Genomic DNA, 21,506 nt, shown 5'->3' on the forward strand with positions numbered 1-21,506 from the left:
GTACAATCTAGGTATGAGCAGTATAATTACATTTGCTTGCTACTAGTTTCTGTGAAAGGTACACTACGTAGTAGATTGAACGGAGTAGTTTGTCACATCATCTCCCCAAGCGAATTTAGTGTGAGATTTTAGGGCATACGTATATTACTTCGAACGTAGCATTGCATTAGTGTCCATGATAGCGGCTTTTTAGCTTCCAGCGGTAGACAGACCGAGATCTTACTAGAGAATTAGTGTACAGCACTAACTCCAATCAATCCAATCCCTTATCTCTCTCCTCTTCCATGATCTCTCAGGGTATTTTGGCATATACAAGGCATTCGACGTGAGTTCAAGTAATAACCTACGATCAATCCTGGGTTTTGGTTGACCTTCAGATAGGCACTTGCTCTTATCATTGAGAAACCAACACCATAGCTTCTTCAGAATGGTCAGCAGCCTTTCCTCCATCCCAGCATGCAAACGCTATCTGTCCGTTGATCAACATTAACATTGAAGTCAAGGCCAAGGCGCAATGAATGGCTTTGTTTCAACCTCACCGGCATTGCGCAAAACATCCTCAGAGGCAGTCCATATTTCGGATAAGGTATATTTAAGCCTATCCTAAGATGAGCGTCTGTGTGCTTTAGTAGACGAAGCATTTCTGTCCTCTACATCGTTGTGCTCAGACAGCAAGCCAGGGTCCAATGTATGCTTCATCGAGGTACCTAGCCAGCTCCCCGAATACTGGTACTTCGTTACACTTACGTCTCGGCTGATTATCATGAACATTGGATTCCCACCAGCCTCCAAGCCTCATCACCGCCAAGTAGGCATCCTCACCCTGAGTCAGGTCGCATTCAGCAAATCCGACATTCGGAAACACGATACCGATTCTCAGCCCGCCACATCCATCGGCGAAGTGTACAATTCCCTGCTCCAGGAAATGACGACCCTGCGCGGACCAGAGAGCGACCTCGACTGGTGCAATGGACATGTCACGACGTCCAGATTATATGTGGGGCCCAAAGGCCGATTACTACTCCTACCTGTTGTATGTTTGGTTTCATCCGGGCTTGACATGGATATGTGCTGACTGTTTGTAACCCCAGGGCCCGGATTCTGGCGGTGGATATGTGGGTTACTAGGTTTCGGCCGGATGCTATAAGTCGGGAGGCTGGTTTACGTTACCGATGGGTTCTGGGGAATGGTGGCGGTCGGGATGAATGGGTTCTTGTTGGGTTTTTGGACGACGCCGACGCCGAGGATGAAGTTGAGGGGTCTTGGGCTGGACCTGGATTCGAATGGAATGTGAGGTGATGACGACGTAGTTATATGTCTATTAGTGAATGTAGATATGCCTGTCTGTCAGTATCTATTTGGGTATACTGTCAATCTGGAAGCTATATGCAGCTGTGTCTCATTAGGGTTTGTCGGAGGCATGTATGTATACTTGAAAGCTAAGGGATAAAAATAGGTTGTGCATCACCGAGTCATGTAGCAATGCTATCTAGAGTGATTAAGTAGTTATTCGTCGTTGACTCTCAATATCTTCTCCTGAGCGTTATTTGACCTTGCAGTGGTGGAGCTATGATGTACAATACTCAGTGCCCGTATTCAAAACTAATAATCACTGAAGACAGGACGCGTATTATCGTTGTCGTGATCGGGATGAGGTGATTCCAGACCCCGATGACCTTGGTTTTGAGGAATGTACGGAGTACTAGTTCAGAGGAGATCGGGAGTTCTGGGCCTTGGCTGTGGCCGGTTGCATGCAAGTCCAGTCCTGTACTAATGATGGGGAATACGCAAGTACATACATGGTCGGTACAGAGTCCTGAGGACTATGTATTATATACTGACTAGTTACTGTACCAAGTCCCTGCCAAGAAAGACCAACTGGTGGGGTGACATGCGGATCCAGTGACCAAAGCGAAATGAAGATAATTTCTCGTTCTCTCCACCACCAAACCACATTGGCCCGTTCAGACGCTGTCAATTTCAATTTAATTTGCTTGTCCTCTGCGGATAGCGATGTTGCAGTCGTCAAAGAGGAGAAGTGAAACCTATCTCCAACTTCATTTCCCATGGATGGGGAGGTAGCGCTCGTCCTCTTCTTGTCTCCTGCTCCATCCGGCGGATGATGTCCTGACTCGAGTTGTTCACCTTGTTCCTAGTTATCAACGCTTGGGTCCGTCCAGTTACCCAGGAACTGCCCGTTCAGGCGGTCCTTTTGTTGGTTCCCTTTCGTTCAGTTCCACTGGATTGAATCTTCATTTGTCCATTGGACGGAAACGGGTCATTCTGTTCACGGATCCTTTTTCCTTTCTTTTTTTATTTTTTACTTTCATTTACTTTTATCGCTTTTTCTCTGTATAATTTCGGATCCGTGAGATAGGGTACCACTTGGCGATACGAACGCCCCCGTTGTCAACTATTCCTATTCCGTCTTTTTTGATCCAAACTCAACTTTGGGGTCTCACTTTTCCGACTTGCTGTTTTCCCTCTTGTCTGAACGGCTTTCTATTTGATCTCAGTGCCACACCTCATTCGGTTTTTCTCTTCATCTTCGAGTTCTCAGCCTCTCGAAGAGTCGCGTCCTGGTGACGCTCCCTCAACATCCCTTCCGCGATATCATTCGACGTCGTCGAATGTGAACCTCACCACCACAATTGCTCATTGATCCGGTCGCTTCACGGGCAATCGTGCCCGTGCGCCTTTGTCTCTTCTTCCCGACATCCCCGTGAACTCAAAATCCCCGCTCATGTCCCTTTCTCGGTCACCCTCACCCCACCCGGCGGGCGGAGGGTGGTCCAGTCCAGGCCTCACGACAGGCAGTGGCAGTTCGACACCACACAGTGGCTTGTTGTCGCCGAACCCGTTAGGTCCTAGTGGGATCTCGTGGGCCGCCGCCAAAGCGAAGAGCGACGAGGTTCGAGGTTATCCGTCTTTTTCTACGAGGAATAATGGCTTCTTTTCCCGGTCGAAGCGTCGCATCTCCGCCACCCTGCCGATTTTCCGTGTAAACTCCAGGTCGCCGAATGGCTATATTGATAAAGACGACTTCGGACGCGGCCGACCATTCTCACCGGGGGGAGGTTGGCGTTCCTGTGGATTCGGCAGAACCATGCTGCGCCGTAGACGACTACGATTGTTGATTGCCCTGGTTCTGGTCCTGGTTGGATATCTGGTCTTTTGGACATGTAAGTTGGTCCTGGCGAGCTTTGTGAGGATATTGCACGGACTGACTCGTTTCTGTAGCTTTTATTGAGCGCTATCGACGATCCTCGTTTGGCGGCGGAAGCAAATTTGTAATCATACTCGAATCGAATATAGAGGGCGGAGTGATGGAATTGAAGGGAGCCCGCGAGTGGGCAGTGGAGCGCAACAGCATCCGAAATAAGCAGGAATATGCAAGACAGTGGGGATACGAGTTGGAAGTGGTGAACATGTTGGCCAAGAAGCGGTATTCGCATGAATGGCGCGAAAGCTGGGAGAAGGTCGACATTATTCGGGAGACCATGCGCAAGTATCCCCACGCGGAATGGTATGTTCTACCGCTATTGTGTACCCTAGGTGCTGGCTGACCGTTGTTCCTAGGTTTTGGTGGGTGGACCTCAATACGTGGATCGTAGAGTACTCCTACTCCCTGCAAGACCACATTTTCAACCGCCTGGGCGAGATTTCGTACCGGGATATCAATGTCTACAATCCGTTGAATATCAGCCACCCGCCGACGGAAGCGTATCTTGATGACGTTTCGCGCTCACCGGTGGGTGACGGAGACCCATCATCAATTCAGATGGTGCTATCGCAAGACTGCAGTGGTTTTAGTTTGGGTTCGTTCTTCATGCGACGCTCGGTGTGGTCGGAGCGTCTACTAGATATTTGGTGGGATCCCGTCATGTATGAACAGAAACATATGGAGTGGGAGCACAAGGAACAGGACGCCCTGGAATACTTGTATACGAATGAGCCGTGGATCCGCAGCCATGTTGGGTTCCTGCCTCAGCGGTATATGAACTCGTATCCACCTGGCGCCTGCGGGGACGGGGGCGATCCAGATATCCACTTCGTTGAAGGCGCAGGTGACTTTATGGTGAATTTGGCCGGCTGTGGGTTTGGTCGCGACTGCTGGTCAGAGATTTGGGAGTATCGCCGTATCGGCGAGGCGATCAACCGGCCATGGCGGGAGCGCGTAGAAGACAAGGCGACAGAACTCTACGAGAAGTTCTTTGGGCGGCAAGATGATACGCCGCAATCATAAAGTCCTACTGTTACACCACGTAAATGACTCGTGCATGATCGTTCATGGATGATCTTTGGCTCGCTGTACATGTCGCCATGTGGGTGACTCCATGACCGTATTGTACTTGCTGTGGGACTATTCTGACGATATTTCGGCGTATTTGGACGACATGCTTCTGCTACACATGGCTTGCATTTGTTGGATGTACTGTACACTGCCCCAGACGGGCTATCATTGATTGGCAAGCGTTTCTTTACTTACGAGATAATTATGGCTATAGACAGATGAATCTTAATCATTTTGAGCATACTTTTCCTCCTCACCGTCAATGCAACTAAAATGTAAACCAAAGCAAAGCATGGATGTATGTCATCACGTGACTTGTCCTATTCTGCATAAAAGTCTCCTACACCGCGCCGTAGCAGTACAACTAGGCTCCCAGACCGCCCGTGCCATCCACCAATCACCACCGCCCAATTGCACATAACTCCGGAACCCCGACGACATCAGAAAAGGCACATCCATCTCTCGAATCCGAGATCACCACTTCGCAACGCCCTCCCCGCGTCTCTAACCCCGGCCAAACCTCCCATCCCCGAAGGATCCAAATCCCCCCAAAACCGAAAAAAAAATCCCCCGCCAAAATGCCTACCCCCGAATCCGCCGCCTTCCTCGCCAAGAAGCCCACCGTGCCCCCGACCTACGAGGGCGTCGACTTCGAAGACAACGTCGCCGTCCACAACGCCCGTGACGCCATTATCCGTGAGCAATGGGTCCGCAGCATGATGTCTCGTCTCGTCGGTGAAGAATTGGGAAAGTGCTATGCGCGCGAGGGCGTCAACCATCTGGAGAAGTGTGGGGCTTTGAGAGGTTGGTTTTCTTTCTTTTCTTCTTTCTTGCTTTCTGGCTGGTTTTGTAGGTGTGGCTGTGAGAGGTTGTGGCCTGAGTGTATTGATTTGAATTGGGTGTTTATTCTGGAATTGAGATGGGCAATTGGTGGTTTTGGCTCAAGCAAACTTGCTAGGGAGAATTGCAATGCGGTCGTTGATTCTGGGTCTGAATCTATGCTAATAAAAGCCCTACAGAGAAGTACTTTGAGCTGCTGAAGGAGCGCAAGATTAAGGGTTATCTGTTCCAGGAGAAGAACTATTTCGAGAAGAGTGCTTAAGCTGGATTTGGTTCGATGGATTGCATATGGTTTGAATGGAATGGAATTCAATTGAATTGAATCGTGTATTGCATGGGATTCTTTTTTCTTTTCTTTGTTAGGGTTGTTGTTGTTTTTAGATCAATTGTATCATTTTTTACCCTTTTCTCCGTCTCGCTTTGATTGGGTTGGGTTTGGGGATTTATGGGTGAGGGAGGTTGAAGTTGGAGGCTATGTTGGGTTATAGCCTAGGTTTATGGGATGATAAAATGGTTTCTTTGGCTCAAGTCTTTCATGTGGTTGCTTTTTTGACTACACGAGCTTCGACTATGTGCTCATGTACACACCTATACATCATGTTTTCTGCTTATAGAACAGTCGCAGGGTATCAGTAATAAGCACTATCAGTCCGTTCAGGAACCGTGCTCGGCGTATCTCTCGCCAGACCAGATTCCTCCTCACTATCATCCACATCATTGCCAGGTCCAAACTCGTCCTCCACCGGCGGTGCACGCATCCGCACCAATTCCTCCTCGTCCAAAGCCTGCAGCCTATAAGCTCCGGGAGCAGAATGAATGTCTCGACCAGACGGCAAGTTCGCCACGAGATCCGCCGACGGCGGAATCAGCTGCGTATTGATCTAAATACTTCCCGTTAGCAAAGAGCCCTTAACACTATACCCGCAAGCAGAGACGCAAGAACTAAACCCACCGTATCATTCATCCTCACCCACTTCGTCTCCAACATCTCAATAACCCTCCCTTCCTCCTCCCGCCCAGCGTTATCCCCAGGCCCCAACTCGCCCTTCTCCATCTTGCCCGCATCCTTCTCCATCTTCCGCTCCTCCCTCCGTTCCATCCACCCCTGCTTCAGCCTCGAAAACCCCCTACTCTTCCCTACAGTCTCCTGTTTCTCCCCCCTGACCCCCAGTGCCGTCTTCGCAGCCCGCAACCACGCAATCCCCTCCCCAATTTTCCCCGCCAGCTCGGCATCAACCCCGAAAAACCGGCACGCCCGCGCGCGCGCAACCCTCCCCAGCACACGCGCATACTTGATCAAATCCTCCTCGACACTGGCGCGGCCCTGCGCACCAACAGCCCCCAGCCCGGCAGCCGCCTGCTCCGCGTACTCGGCCGCGCGAATGCACAGTCTGGCAAACAGATGTGCGCGCACCTTGGGGATCTCCGGCGCGCGGACCATCCACTCCTTATCATTGGGGTTGCGGGCCTGAATGGACGCCGATACATAGGAGTCGTCCTTGAGCACGGCGAGGAGGGTAGCTTCGGCCAGCGCGAGAGAAGCCAGTGCAGCCTGCGCGGCGGGGTCGAGGTCGGGCACGATGCCCGGGGCGGCGGACACGGAGCGCGAGACATGGGCGAAGACCGGGGATGTGGCGAGGAGGGAGTGGACTGCGCTTGCCTGCAGGAGGTGCTTTGTTGCGGTTGTTATGGCGGCGGTGCGCGCTTCGGGGGTCGGCGTTGTCGCGGCGTACAGGACGCGGGTGACGGTGCTGTGGGCTATTTTACTGAGCACGTAGCCGTATGTCGTGAGCACGAAGGCGAGCTCGTATTCAAGGCCCAAGCCTTTGGGTCGCGGTTGTTTGAGGGAGAGCGAGGCGGAGGTGAGGGTCGGGCGCCATGACGGTTCGGGTTCGCTGTGTAGCGCGATTTCGATCTCTTCAGACGGCGTTTCGGGGATTCGCGTGCTGGTGAGACTGTTGGTTATGGCGGTTAGGTAGGGGAGATAATCGGTTAGCGTGGTGAGGAGGGTGGAGAGGTGGGCGTCTTGTTGCGGGCCGCGGGGTAGGCGTTTGTGTGTCTTTAGTGCGGTGCGGAGGGCGTGGCGGGCTGTTGAGGCAGCTTGGGGGAGGGACGGGTGCGTGGTAGAGGTTAGGTGCGTTTGGAAGGAGAGGTGGGAGGTTGTTGGGAGGGTGAAGGCGTAGACCATTGTGTCTGTGGTGTTTGTGGTGGTGTTGTTGTTTGAGAAATTGAGAGCTGGAGATGGAGTTCAAGTGAGGTTCGGGTGGTTTGAGCGTTGATGTCATGGCGGCCAAGACTTATTTAATGTTGGCTACGGCATGGCAAGGTTTGCTACAATGGAGCTTTCATGGTTGGTGATGTTTTGATTATTTTTAGTTTGGAGTAGCGCTGCTTTGTCTGCTCCTCACTCATTGATACTATAGCTAATGATTTTATGGCGAATTGAGTGGTATATCCCTTCACATGGCCCGCTTTCACTCTGCTAGTAGCCCCAATCTCATACCCTTGTTTGAATTGCGTCCAGGGTAGGATATATACGTCGACACGGCGGACCGCTGTATTCGAGGTCTCGGCGCGTCCATCTTCATGTCGAGAATGTTGGCCGGATGCATAGATATATTGGCCGTTAATACGGGCTGTAAGAATACCCAGTCGAGCAAGTCGGCGACCAATCGTTCCCTTGGCCATAGACAACCGTGTTGCCCAGCAGACCTTTTTGTCCTTGCTGTCTATTACCAGACAGTAGCGTGAGCATATGTATAGGAGCAAAAGAGACTCCAACGAGTCTCCAATACAATGGTCCTTCCACCATGTACCGTCCGTTGTTCGCAGACGTCAATCCTCAAGAACGAGGGAAAACATCCTCCCTAAGTCTCACTGCTTCACACGTCCATGCCCTCCCCATCTGACAAATTGCTCGGCGCACTACTAACTCCGGAAGACTCACTCTCCGCGAAATACGGCGCCCGCGACCGCACCTGCGACCCCCATTCCTGGATGCTCGGCGCACCGCCCTCAATCACAATCGGATGTTCCTCGGCATTCTTTCCCAGGACAGTTCCCGCATATCTCGACTCCTCTCCCGTCTTACTATGCTTCTTCTTCAACACCGTGAGATAATCCTCCTTCTCCAGGAAATCCGTATCTACAACGTCACCCTCGCTCGGTAGGAATCCCGCAATGCGTCGAATTTCCCGATTCGCTGGGCCCGTGAACCATCCCAGAAACCCCTCCAGTGCTCGCATATCTTCGTCGCCGTGCCAGTCTTCTTCCCACTCGCGGAGCTGTGGTCGCAGCGCGCCCGCGTCTTGTAGGGCCTGGTAGATGTCTTCCAGGGTTGGGACGGGGTTGTTTGGGTGGGCGTTGGCGGCGTGCGTGGTTGCGGATGAGGCGAGGATCATCACGTAGCGGGCTGTGAGGTCGGCGAGGGTGTCGAGGACTGACGGACGGGTTGCGTGGAAGCCAGCTGCACGGAGAATCTGGATAATGGGCGGGCGGAGCAGAGCGTTGTGTAGATTTGGACCTGACATGGTCGATTGCTTTGCTGAAAGGAAAGTGAGAGTTAATTCGTGGTGTATTTGAGTGATGCTGAGAGTTTGGGCTTCGTTGAAAGATGGGCTAATTTGTCAGATAGGAGAGAGACGAATAATGACGCAGGTTGAGTATGAGGGAAGAATTGTGTTTCTAATTCGGTGGAGTTGATGGGATGAAAGTTGAAGGAAAGGCGGAACGAAAGAGATCAGGTCAGCGCACTTCCGCCGGTCGCGTCGTCGTTTCTTTCCGCCTTTCCGCCTGCGTTTCTCTCTTCCTCCGCAACCACATTTTATATCAACCAGACGTCCCCCATCCTCAGCTTCATCCCTCACGCCACATACACGCATACGTTCATTCTATCCCCCCCGGCTTTAGCTTGGGGTCAAGCACTCCGCTTCATTCGCTGAATCTACGAACCGCCCGCCATGTCTGAGGGTCGCCCGTCGCTGAAGCTCACCTTCGGCAAGAAAAAGGCACCAGAGGAACCGCCCAAGAAACCAGCTCCTCCTCCACCATCAGACACCCCTCAACGCAAACTCACGCTAAAAATCGCACGCAAACCAGCCACAGAAGGAGAACCAGAGAAAGCGAAGAAGAAGAAGCCATCGAAAAAGCGACCAGCCGATGAACCCGCCGTCAGCGAGCCTTCTGCGTCGCGGCCCGCGCCAGAACAAGCGGCAGGCCCCAAGCGTTTGAAATTGAATCCTTCCAAGAAACCCGGCGTGCAGTCGATTCGGATTAAGAACAAGGGCCTGGTTCCCAATCGGCCAGTTGGTGTTGGATACGACTCGGAAGCATCCGATACGGAAATCGATCCTTCTATCGAGGAAGGGTTTATCCTACGTATGCTCCCTGGGGAAGAATGTGAATATCTACGACGTGCTATCGCCGAACGACGATTTGATCGCTCGGAGTTCTCGTTCAAACCGCTCACGCGCGAAGGACGACGCGCCGTATTTAGAATTCGAGACAAGCAATTTGCTGCGACTTTGGTGGATCTGCCATGTATTATTGAGGGTATGAAGAGTTGGGATCGCCGTGGATGGTACAAGTCGGGAGATATCTGTCAGATGCTGTTGGTGCTGGGCCCAGTTGCGAACGAGAAAGAAGCTTTGGAGTACCCACTCCCTCCTGAGATCGAACACGGCGATGATAAGACTTTGCAGTATCCTCATGGTCTGACGCCACCTTTGCAGTGGGTGCGCAGGCGGAGATTCCGTGAGCGAGTCAGTACTAGGACGATCGAACAGGTCGAGAAGGCTGTGGAAGATTTGATTGCACAGGATGAAGCCGCTGTGGGCATCCCTCGTTACGAGTTGGTCGATAGCGCGTCGCTGAATCGGGCCGAGGGTCTCGTGCAAAGTGGAGAATATGACGAGTACGATGACGAGCAAGATGCCGAAGGTGAATGGGATATGGGGATGGAAGAGGCCTCTGGTATCTTCGAAGACTTTGAGGACGCACTTGCTGCGGAGATGGAAGCTGCCCTGGCTGCCGATGACAATGCAGCTCCTCCCGCTGCGGCTGCGACTCCCGTGGACAGTGGGGTTTATCAAGCCGGTACACCCATGGCAACGAAGCCGTCCACACCTGCAGCGGAGTCGTCGGGCGACGAGAGCGACGAGTCTGATGGAGACGAGCGCGGTGTGCCTGAAGATGGGCTAGATGAGGAGCAGCTGGAACAGCGGCAACAAATGCAACAGCAACGCGAAGAAATTGCGGAGTTAGAAGCGCTTATCCGAACGGAGACTGCTAAGTGGGAGAAGATGCAAAACCAGATTTTGAAGAACAAGCTTGCCAGGCGCATTCAGGAACTGAAGAAGGATCTTTCTCTGAAGAAAGTGTCTATCGGAGAAGGTGACGAGGACGCTTAATCTTGTTACGTTTGACTCATACGCTTTTGTTGGATCGTTGAAACTTGATACCCCAGATAAATTAATGTTGCAAAATTGAATGACAGAGTTCGTATGCGAATTTGCCTTTTCTCTCTCATCTTCTACTCATCTTCCCTGTTATTATAATGTAGTGGGGGCTGAAATTGCTGAAATTGGGTGTACCTTATCGCGACTTAATTGACTGAAGATTAATGTCCCGTGACTAGTGCTTAGCCCTATATAAAATATGGTGAGTCACTGGTCATCCTACATAAACAAACCAACTTCACTTTCTATTCGTATCCATTGCAACTGCAACAATGGCTGAGAACATGACAGTATCTAATCAAGAACAGGACATCAATCCTTGGTCCGTCGAGGGCGCCCGGGATGAGAACGGCGATGTCGCGTCGATTGACTACGAAGCTATCTCCCGGTATGTTTACCGCGAACGCATCGTTGGCAACATACTAACCGCCGCAGAAAATGGAACACGTCCATTATAGAACAGAAGCTCCTCGAGCGTTTCGAACAGGTCACGGGGCACAAGCCGCACCGTTGGCTCCGACGCGGCCTATTCTTCAGCCACCGTGACTTCGACCGGATCCTGAACCTATACGAACGCGGCGAGCCCTTCTTCCTCTACACCGGTCGTGGTCCAAGTACCGGCAGTCTACACCTAGGACACACAATCCCTCTGCAATTCACCAAGTGGCTTCAAGACGTCTTCGACGTCCCCCTGGTATTCATGCTCACGGACGATGAGAAGGCCCTATTCAAAGACAGTCTCACCTTCGAAGAAACAATGGAATACGCCAAAGAGAATGCTCGAGACATCATTGCCATTGGGTTCGACAAGAAGAAGACCTTTATCTACAGTGATCTCAAGTACTTCAGCAACCACTTTCTGATGAACGCATGGGAGTTCTCGAAGCTCGTGACTTTCAACCAAGTCCGTGGCGCGTTCGGCTTCAATGAAAGGTATTACAGCACGCTGGACTTACCTATCTATGTTTACGCTGAAACCGGCTAACCGTGAGCTAAAACAGCACCAACATCGGCCGCATCTTCTTCCCCTCGGTTCAATGCGTAGCCGCCTTCGCGACGTCCTACCCAGAAATTTGGACGGATGACCCACAACCGACCCGCACCCAATCCATCGCCAACATCCCCTGCCTGATCCCCATGGGCATCGACCAGGACCCCTACTTCCGCTTACTACGGGATAACGCGCATAAGATGCGCTTCCCGTCGCCGAAGCCAGCGCTCATCCATTCCAAATTCCTCACTGCGCTGCAGGGCCCCGGGGGGAAGATGTCCTCGTCGAACCCCAATTCCGCTATCTTCATGTCAGATACGCCGAAACATATCAAAACGAAGATTAACAAGTATGCGTTCAGTGGTGGACAGGTTAGCATGGAAGATCATCGTCGTCTGGGGGGGAATCCGGAAGTGGATGTTTCATATATCTATCTGACTTATTTCGAGGAGGACGACGCGAAACTCGAGGAGGTTTATAAGAGTTATAAGAGTGGTGAGCTCTTGACGGGTGAGTTGAAGAAGATGGCCATTGAGGCTTTGCAGGAGTATGTATGTCACTTTCAAGAGAGAAGGGAGCTGGTTAGTGATGAGGTTCTGGAAGAGTATATGCAGCCGAGGAAGTTGGTTTGGGAGGGAAATCAGAATCCCGTTAAAGAGAATCTCTGACTGTATGGTTGGGGGTTGGATTCTTCCAGAGGGATAGATAGTCGACTGCTTACCAGAATGTCTACCAACGCTGTCCAGCTGCAGGTCAGAACCACCGGTGGTCTCGGTATACATAGACTGAGTTTATTGAATTTACATTACATCCATCATCCAACAACTTCCTCTAAGACTAATAGTACAGCAATAGACACATCCACATCCACACAGACACATACTCAATCACTCATCTAACAACCGCACCCCCGTCCCGTCCCTAACAGCACTCCCAATATCAACCTCCTTCAACTTCTTTCTCCAAGCCCTCTACCTCTCGGAACTACCATCTACATCTCATTCCGGCTCCGCAGGCGACCTCCCAACCCTCTCCCCAAGTATACCCACCATCCCCAGCAGCAGCAAAACCAGAACCAGAGGCACTAGAAGGATATCCAATCCCCAACACACTCCCCACAGGACCAGCATGAGCCCTCGCCCCGCCTGCCCACGAACACGGGCACTCTTCCCCTCGGCCTTTGCCGCGATAACCCCCTCCACAGGCTGCTACTCTACGCCGTATTGCGTGTCCACGTCGGCCGCAGAGTAAAGGTCACGTTGTTGCTGTTGGCGGGTTTGGTTAAGTTCGGAGAGGGCGTCACTGTTCGAGGGCCTGGATTATGGACCCCGGGTTATGGTTGATATATTATCGCCACAGTGGCAGATACATTTATTCTTGTTATTCCAGAGGGGTCTACGAAATGGGGTTTGGGGGTTGGAATTGAGTGGACATTTTGATTGGGAGGGATGGTTGGTTGGTTGATGAAGTTAAAGCATGTATGTATATGAATTAAGATTGGACTTATCTGTGTAGAATGGAGAATTAGGGGGCGTTGAATTGGTCGAATTGGTTATATCGAGGGCTTGGATGAGGATGTGATGTCACGGGTAGATAGGAATGAATTAGGGCTTCGTGTTGGTAGCGTCAAAACAAAGGTGGAGCTGTGTGGTGAAAGCTTATTTGCATTAAGAGTTTTAGCTTCCTTTCTCATTACTTCCGTTGATTCATTACTCGTATTAATTGCTCTAGTACTCAGCTGGCCTTTAAAACCGCACGTATTAAATCCCAGTAGATCCACTGCTGACTCGTCACCGATTGGGACTAGGCTCCACTTCAGCTTCGTGTTTGGATTCGAGGTGTAAGTACTCAGGACTAAGGCTTTCTCGCAAGCTCCCTAGCGTGAAGCTAGTAGGGCTAAAATGGGGATACGGAAATAATCTGCATCGCACATACTCAGGAGGGATGGGAATTTCTTAGACTTTTGAACTACTGGAAACCCCTTTGGTTGCAGCCCCGTTAGTTGGAAGGTAGATTCTCGCAGAATACACCGATTTTCTGAATTCAGGTGTGTTTTGAATATCAAGTAGAATTTCAAAGTAGAGCCGACTTAGCTTTTATGCTAATACTTTGACTAATGAGTGGTATATAAAACTTATTAAGAGGAATAGCATATAAGATATAAACATATTTGGAGTAGACTGTAGTATAGTAGGATTGAAGATCTAGCATTCTAGTATATAAGACTCTGGTTTGGTACCCTGTGAGATTTGGGAAAGTTGGCGCGAAGGCCAAAAGTGCACATACGAAGCTCTTATCCCATATATTCCCAGAAGAGAGGAGAGAAATTCCCACTATACAACAACACCAACCCATACGCCCTAAGTCCGAACACCCTCAAAGAACTCCCCAAGAATCCGATTAACCTCCTCCCTCGCCTCCAACTGAACCCAATGCCCCTCCGTCGAGACCCTCCTCACCACCAAATCACCAGCACAAACAGCCCTCATGCCCTCCTCAAGACCGGGCATCTCCAAGCTTGACTTCCTCGGGCAAACCAAGAGAACCGGCATAGACAGTGAAGGGGTAATACGGGCCTGCTCTTCATCTTCAACGTTGATATTCGAGACTAAAGCCCGGTACCAATTCAGTGCCGAGGCGTGGTTCCCGATTAGGAGTCTTTGGTGCGTTTTGAATTCCTGGGTCTCTTGTTAGCTTTGTTTTTGGGGGGTTGGGGGCATTGGATTCTTGGAGGAAGAGGGGTACGAACTTCTTCGGTGATGTAGGGAGCTAAGGGGGCTCGATGGTCGGATAGAAGCCATTCTTCTATTGCCCCACTTGGGCAGAGATGTGAGGTCCATAGTGAGGGATTGTAGGGATAGAAGAGGGTGAAGAATGAATCAGCCTGTATTTTAGTTGTTAGCTCATACCCTCCCCATTTTCATGGATTAACCCCAATACAAATCCTAATAGACCCAGGACCAGGACCAGGACAGTACCAAAAGAAAAGAAAGGAAAGAAAACATACAAACCGATCCAGCACCCCCCCACTCCCCTCCCTAGCAAAAAAGCCCACATACCCAAACCTCTCAAACCCCAAGACATCCCTCGTAACCTTATTCACAGTATCCAAATCAAACCTCACCCCAGGACTCATATACGGCACATCCAAAAACACGCACGACAGCAACCTCTCTGGAAAGTAGTCCGCCAATCGAGACAGCAGCGTGCACCCCGTGTCGTGTCCTACGGCGTGGACCTTGTCGACCCCCTCAGCATCTAGGATGGAGATTATCTCCGCGGCCATGGACTTGGTTTTGTACGCGGTGACGTTGGATGGTTTGCTGGTGCCCCCGTAGCCGAGGAGGTCCGGGGCGATGATGCCATAGCCAAGTGATGAGAGGTATGGTATTTGGTGACGCCAGTCGTAGGATGTTGAGGGGAAGCCGTGGAGGAGGAGGATTGTTGGTTTGGGTGCGTTTCCTTTTAGGGATGGAGGGTGGTAGGTGTAGCTGTAGGTATGTTGGGTTTTTTGGGGGGTGTGGGTTTTTGTGCTCATTTTCTTTGTATTTCTGGAGATCTTTGTAGTATTGATTTGGTACCTAATGTTGTGTGTTGTGTGTTGTTTAAAGTAATGAATGATTCTAATTCCTAGTGTTGCTGAATCTATATAAATAGGGTTCCAAGTGTCAGCGGAGAGTTTCGGAGACTTGGCATTGCGCTTATGGTAGGAGGATGTGTTGTGATTGGCCTTTGGGGTGTTGGTTTACTGGGATCGCTTTTACTGTTGGTTTGCTGTAACTAACTGCGGTATAGCTGGTTAGCCAATACTGTGAGTCAACTAGAGGCAACTAAAGCAGATACGGAGGGTAGTTAGAGGAATAGACCACTGGGTACGGAATGCGTGCTAAGGCTGTTTCATGCACTGTCAGATCTTACAAACCTGTAATAGAGGCCAGAAGGCGTAATATCTAGGCTATTCAGGGTCTCCTATTTGTTTCGAAGATAACCTATGAAACTCTCAGCAACCTGGAGATGAAATTAGGGCTTGTGTTAGTAGGGTTCCCCTGTCTTAGTTTCCTATTTTGTGCCATAATTCAACAATTGGGGTGATAGCTCAGTTGGGAGAGCGTTTGACTGAAGTCTACTTCGATCAGTAACACCCATCGGGTTATCAGAAGGTCGCCGGTTCGATCCCGGTTCACCCCATAATTTTTTCCTTTTCTGTCCTCCTATCAAGGTCTTGTTTGCTTCTTTTCTTTTTACCACTTGCTGTGTTGTCCGTGCGGTATAATGTAAATCCATTGGTAGCCAAGCTCTCCGTGAGGTGATTCCAACGAAGCCGGTGTCTGTCAGGCCGGCTACTGGGGACGAGTTGGCCGAGCAGCAGTGGCATCTCGCCATTATTTCAATCTTCACCTACCCTCCCACTATTCAATAATGACCCCTTTTCTCGATCAAAACTGTCGTTGCGAGCTGATGGTAGGGGCCACGGATCAGGCAGAACGCGGAACATACATGGTATAGAGAAATACGGAACAGGCAGGCTTACTTGGGACAACTGGCAAGCATGAGTCGGTTTCAGTGGGTTGAGGAGCATGTTCTGCATATAGAATCCGTCCAATCGGCCGTCGGCAACCGGCGAAAAGCACTCGAAGAGACCGTAGTCGGGTATAATGCAATAATCAATCAACTATTATCTAACCTGTGTACGCCAACAGTCCGGACTTGAATATCAAGTTGATAGGCATCTTGGAGACTAAATAATCTCCCAAGATAGTGTCAGTTGATTGATAGTATGCTCTTCGTGGTATCATCTCTAACTACACTCTTCAGGACGTTGAAGTCTCCGGACATCTGAATATTGTATAAAGTAATAACAAATCACATCAAATCCCTCAAATAAATAGGCTCTAGGTGATCATATCATTCATGTCTACCACGTTGGTGGCATCCTTCTAGACGTACAGCGCGACATTGCCTGGCATAAAATGTCGCGCGTGACCATATGGTTATTGGTCTACTGTTGAATGTTCAATTTCTCCGCGGACTGAGAGATCTCTGACACTCCGTCGGTGGCGGCGGCAGCAGCCTCCTTCTCCTTCTGCTCCTTCTTCTTCTCCTTCTTGGCCAATTTCTCGGCCTTCTTGGCGGCCTTCTTCTTGGCCTCTTCCTCCTTGACCTTCTTGGCCTCCTCGTCACCGAACATGTCACGCCACTCGTTGGCCTTCTCGGGCTTAATGTTGCTGAACAGGAACTTGGCCTTGCCAATCTCGTGGTTGGGCTTCACGGTGTCGGCGTTCCAACGGTCCGGGATCAGGATAGTCTCAGTACGGAGGATCTCGTTGATGCTGGCGGCGGTTTCGGGCATGTAGGGGGCGAGGAGGGCGGACATGAGGTGGATGAGGTTAAGGGCAAGACCGATTACAGCGGCGCACTTGACCGGTTCGTTCTCGGCGAGCTTGTTATCGAGGCTGTTAGACTGGAGGAACAGGTTACCCTTCTGGGAGATGGTGAGGACGGTGTCAATGGCAGCGCGGATCTTGACAGCATCGAGTTGCTGGATGTATTGGGTGAGAAGTTCGTTGATTTCCTCTTTCCAAGCGTCAAAAGCAGGGTCAGAATAGGTGGTGTAGTCGGGCACAATGTTGTCGTAGTTCTTAGAGTTGACGAACTTCACAACACGGCTGACGAAGTTACCCAGGTTCTTGAGAAGAATGTTGTTGTTGGAGCTGATGAAGAGGTCCCAGTTGAACTCGCTGTCGCCCGTCTCGGGACGGTGAGAGAGTAGGTAGTAACGCCATACGTCGGCGGGGATGCCAGTCTTCTTGGCTGAGTCTCCGAACACACCGATGCCGCGGGACTTGGAGAACTTGCCACCCTCATAAGTCAGATATTCGGTGGTAGAGAGGTGGTGGACCTTGAGCCACTTCTCCCGAGTACCAATTTCAGTACCGGGGAACATGACGGAGTGGTAGGCAACGTTGTCCTTTCCAATGAACTGGTAAAGCTCGACATCCTCTGGGTTGCGCCACCATTTCTCCCACTGGTCGGTGTAGTTGGCGGTAATGGACACATAACCAATACAAGCATCGAACCAAGAGTAGATGACCTTCTCCTCGTAGCCTGGCAGGGGCACCTGAGTACCCCACTTAATATCTCTAGTAATGCTGCGCTCTTGCAATCCCTTTGTCAACCAGGATGAGGTGATATCCTTTCCGTTCTGAGACCATCCTCCCTTTGTCGAAGACTCGTCGAAGAATGCCTGGATTTCGGGTTGTAACTTGTCCAACTTCAGGAAGATATGTTTCGTATCCCTCTTCACGGGAGTGGCACCGTCAAGCTTGCAACGAGGCTTAATAAGATCCAATGGGTCCAAGAGCTGACCACACAGGTCGCATTGATCACCATATGCATCGATATACTTGCAGTGGGGGCATTCACCCTGGATAAAGCGGTCTGCCAAGAAGGACTTGTGCTCCTCACAGTATAATTGAGTTGTTACGTGCTCTGACAAGAAACCGTTGTCGTGAAGCTTAAGGAAGATATCCTGAGTAATCTTAGTCTGAAGCTCGGTGGTTGTGCGGCCGAAGATATCAAAGCTGATGTTGAACCATTTGTAAACTTCGGCATGAAGGGCATAGTATTTGTCGCAAAGTTCCTTGGTGGTCATGTTCTCTTGGATGGCTCTCGCTTCGGACGTCGTGCCGTACTCATCGGTACCTGAAAGACCGGGACAGTCAGCATGACCGCAGCCATGGAGGGGCTTGATAGTGTTTACAGAATGGGATAGAGGACTTACCACAGATGTAAAGGGTGTTGGCACCACGACCACGACCATATCTGGCAAAGACATCAGCCGACAGGGTCGAACCTATCAAATTGCCCAGATGAGGAACATTGTTCACATATGGCAGAGCGCTAGTAACGAGGAAATTGCGCTTCCCGGATTCGGGGAGAATGGGTTTATTTTGTTCCGTCATGTTTTCCAGCCGATCAGAGGACGTCAATGTTTCAATGGTGAGTGGGCTATGGTGTCCTCAAGGTAGTCAGGGGAAGACTGGGGTTGGCAGAAATTCGGGTTAGTGGGAGGAGAAAGCCAAAGTAGTGTGCGGGAAAGAAGATAAGCACTTTCAACATCCAAAAGTTCTTTTGCCCCGCAAAGGCAGATGACTCATGGGATTTATTGCAGGAACCCCTCCATCGTCCAGAGGCTGACTCAGCATGTTTTCTCCACGCCCTGTAAATGATCAGTCTATCCCATTTCCGGGGTTCAATGCTTGCTTCTTAGGCAATTGGAACTGTTTCGAGTTGGATTATGGAAGAGAATAGCATTGTGTTATGTGGTTCAGGTTGAGCTCTACTTAACATCATCATCGTCCCTTCGTATTCTGCGGCTGTTCAGTGCAATGCCGTCTCGGCACTAGAGATCTCCATACCATACAGAGCACACGATACTCCTGTAAAACCCTAGTAATGAGAGGATCATGGAGGCCCACACGGGGTATACTGCTGCATGGTTCGTGCTAAGCGTGGGATTGATTGACCCTGTAGATCAATTGACTCAGGGCCAGCCTTGTTAGGCTGTCGAAGACCAGTCTATACCGAATGCGGAATGATATTATCAACACTCCAGTCTTATGTCCGAGGTGGAATGTGAATTAATTTAGTGGTTGAGAGTCTCGTGATTATGGATGTCTGAAGACACGGACTGTAAAAAGACAGTTAAGTGTTTGAGCCATTCGCTATTCCTGGTGTTGGATGTGCTTATATCCAATGTCATTACGGGGGCAAAGGTTTGGGAGAGATTTATGGTACTCAATGTCGCTAATTGTTTGTACTGGGGTAACAAAAAAAATGGAGCGCATAGAGTAGGCCTATGGCATTGAGATGAGGAAGAAAAAGCAAAAAGAATGTTGACGAGAGTGGGATTTGAACCCACGCCCCTTTCGAGACTGGAACCTTACTCCAGCGCCTTAGACCGCTCGGCCATCTCGCCTATTTGTTGAAAGTCTGTTTTATTAAATGCTTTTTGTTACAAAGTTTAGATAAATACTGTTTTCCTTCTAGCACTCCCCTGCGTTTTCGTCACTGTAAATAGCAATATAGGCTTGAGGCTTTTCGTCACTTTAGTCTCCTAGGTCGCTCCATTCTTCTTTAAACATACAACATGATATTCGAGTGGATTCAGATATCATCCGCCTGCCAACCATTGATGAAATCAGAAGGGTCACTCAATTCTCATCCTGGCTCTAGTTCCGATGAAATTGTCCGTGTAGGGGGGCCCGTTTTTAGTCAAATATAGGAACGGTGTCCTATTCTTCGGGGAGCAAACGATGTAATTTATTTCGGAGAATGGTAACATGCCCATACCAGAGGATTACGTGGTCTTTAAAGAGCATGAGACTAACACGACATTCATCATCAAGAGACATATCGCTGGTGATATCTGCAGGAGTTTTTACCGTCCCTCACTCCCAGCGAAACGTCCAGCATCTACTAGCTAATAAAGGCCGCCGCTACCTCTTGGGGCCTGGATAATTGACCTTACAATGATGCTCTGCTCTAAAACGAAGGCAATCACCTTACAATCTCCGGTCCTTTAATAAGTTAGGAGATGAAATAGTGAACTTTTATGGAGGCTGACTCAACTCGACAAATCTTGATATGTATGTCTGTTGCAGGGCATAATTGATGGAAATCTCAGGACCCTCGAACTATTTTGATCTATATGGATCCCCGGCCAAACAACACAATGGCTGAGGGAATGGGACAGCGGAAAGATGGGATCCAATCTTTAAGATTACTCATATTAACTAGGAAGTTTCTGGCTGATACGCTGGGCATCGGGAGTGTTGTAGCGCCACTATTTTGCGTCGGTGGAAGGCTATCTAGCTTGAGATTGTTCTAGATGTTATCGATCAACGTTAGTTGGAATATCTTATGATGCAGTTGTTCTACGGTGCCAGATTGTACCAGCTATAATCTTTCCCAATGCGAGGATATTGTAAGATATCCCCCATATTCAAGTGGAGCACATTCCAAACCCCAACTGATCCCGGACAATTGCAATCTGGGCCGATTTGGACATATTTCTCATCATGCTCACAATGAGAGAGACAAGAACAAAAATACGAAAAACATACAACAGGAGGGATTCGCTGGTGGTCACCCACCCAACTACTAACCTCCCGGCGTGTGGCTTAAGTACGGCTGAGCGGACGGGAAGCCCTGTTCTCCACACCCTGTGGTCGTATGTGCTAGTTATTTCAAAGTATAGGAATAAAGTCGGCATCATTTTGGCTCGCTCAACTGCGAGCATGCCTGTTATAATGGGAGCCAGTCGACTAAAATAACACATGGCACCAAGGTTGTGCCTTCGATACTCTATCCCTGACAATATATATATACTTTGCTGGCTGTTTCACAGGAGAGAACCCTCGCTGGTGATTTGGCTCGCATTGTGATTGCTAATGTGTTGGTACGAATGACCCCGTCGAATTGCGACGCTGGGGTCGATGATGAACTTTCCGATATATGGGGGCAATGTTATCCATTTTTGGTCGTGAGTGAACTGATAATATTTCTTATTCCATTGCCTTGCGGTCTATATGTACTGGTAGGATATCATGGTTAGAAATTCGCGCGTTTGTATAGAGATGAGGACATGTCTGGAGCGAATACAGTTGGTTGGCGGTCTCTGGTAGGACACGAGGATCGGCTCAGATCTCAATTGATCCTTTATATGTCTTAAGATGTCACAGGTTCCACGGTAACCCCGTACGATAACTGCATCGTATACCCTGCCCGTTGTGCATAGACACCTCGGCGGCCGAACAGCAACATCGGAGGACAGACCCGTTGCCTTCTCAATAACAGACAGTAGCCCTCCCGATCCTATTCTACCGGAAGAGGGAGGAGGATCTCCTTTAGCTATAAAAGATAG

At 50.0% G+C, this 21,506-nt stretch overlaps 8 protein-coding genes across 8 annotated transcripts; 5 read left to right on the forward strand and 3 right to left on the reverse strand.

The window, feature by feature from the left end:
* Window positions 1–763: 763 nt before the first annotated feature.
* ABOM_004279 (uncharacterized protein) lies at window positions 764–1,299 on the forward strand (the record flags this gene model as incomplete). Its single annotated transcript, XM_022531409.1, has 2 exons — window positions 764–963; window positions 1,092–1,299. The coding sequence occupies 2 exons, from the start codon at window positions 764–766 to the stop codon at window positions 1,297–1,299; spliced, it is 408 nt and encodes a 135-aa protein (XP_022391415.1).
* A 1,444-nt stretch (window positions 1,300–2,743) lies between these two features.
* On the forward strand, window positions 2,744–4,246 carry ABOM_004280 (putative alpha-1,6-mannosyltransferase subunit; the record flags this gene model as incomplete). Its single annotated transcript, XM_022531410.1, has 3 exons — window positions 2,744–3,182; window positions 3,241–3,526; window positions 3,580–4,246. The coding sequence occupies 3 exons, from the start codon at window positions 2,744–2,746 to the stop codon at window positions 4,244–4,246; spliced, it is 1,392 nt and encodes a 463-aa protein (XP_022391466.1).
* Window positions 4,247–4,872: 626 nt separating this feature from the next.
* Window positions 4,873–5,396, forward strand: ABOM_004281 (putative NADH-ubiquinone oxidoreductase 12 kda subunit; the record flags this gene model as incomplete). The annotated part of the gene is made up of 2 exons (XM_022531411.1): window positions 4,873–5,098; window positions 5,314–5,396. The coding sequence occupies 2 exons, from the start codon at window positions 4,873–4,875 to the stop codon at window positions 5,394–5,396; spliced, it is 309 nt and encodes a 102-aa protein (XP_022391465.1).
* Window positions 5,397–5,763: 367 nt separating this feature from the next.
* On the reverse strand, window positions 5,764–8,664 carry ABOM_004282 (pH-signaling protein PalC; the record flags this gene model as incomplete). Its single annotated transcript, XM_022531412.1, has 4 exons — window positions 5,764–6,015; window positions 6,087–7,369; window positions 7,543–7,863; window positions 8,082–8,664. 4 exons carry the CDS (start codon window positions 8,662–8,664, stop codon window positions 5,764–5,766), a joined length of 2,439 nt encoding a protein of 812 aa, XP_022391468.1.
* Window positions 8,665–9,093: 429 nt separating this feature from the next.
* ABOM_004283 (transcription initiation factor TFIID subunit 7 family protein) lies at window positions 9,094–10,542 on the forward strand (the record flags this gene model as incomplete). Its single annotated transcript, XM_022531413.1, has 1 exon — window positions 9,094–10,542. One exon carries the CDS (start codon window positions 9,094–9,096, stop codon window positions 10,540–10,542), a length of 1,449 nt encoding a protein of 482 aa, XP_022391467.1.
* A 320-nt stretch (window positions 10,543–10,862) lies between these two features.
* On the forward strand, window positions 10,863–12,249 carry ABOM_004284 (tryptophanyl-tRNA synthetase; the record flags this gene model as incomplete). The annotated part of the gene is made up of 3 exons (XM_022531414.1): window positions 10,863–10,978; window positions 11,026–11,523; window positions 11,592–12,249. The coding sequence occupies 3 exons, from the start codon at window positions 10,863–10,865 to the stop codon at window positions 12,247–12,249; spliced, it is 1,272 nt and encodes a 423-aa protein (XP_022391462.1).
* Window positions 12,250–13,941: 1,692 nt separating this feature from the next.
* Window positions 13,942–15,119, reverse strand: ABOM_004285 (alpha/beta hydrolase; the record flags this gene model as incomplete). The annotated part of the gene is made up of 3 exons (XM_022531415.1): window positions 13,942–14,259; window positions 14,331–14,465; window positions 14,589–15,119. 3 exons carry the CDS (start codon window positions 15,117–15,119, stop codon window positions 13,942–13,944), a joined length of 984 nt encoding a protein of 327 aa, XP_022391469.1.
* A 1,461-nt stretch (window positions 15,120–16,580) lies between these two features.
* Window positions 16,581–18,543, reverse strand: ABOM_004286 (methionine--tRNA ligase MES1; the record flags this gene model as incomplete). Its single annotated transcript, XM_022531416.1, has 2 exons — window positions 16,581–18,283; window positions 18,363–18,543. The coding sequence occupies 2 exons, from the start codon at window positions 18,541–18,543 to the stop codon at window positions 16,581–16,583; spliced, it is 1,884 nt and encodes a 627-aa protein (XP_022391471.1).
* Between the last annotated feature and the right edge of the window lie 2,963 nt (window positions 18,544–21,506).

The sequence above is a fragment of the Aspergillus bombycis genome, assembly GCF_001792695.1.
Source record: "Aspergillus bombycis strain NRRL26010 chromosome Unknown contig00021, whole genome shotgun sequence".
NCBI classification, from domain to species: domain Eukaryota; kingdom Fungi; phylum Ascomycota; class Eurotiomycetes; order Eurotiales; family Aspergillaceae; genus Aspergillus; species Aspergillus bombycis.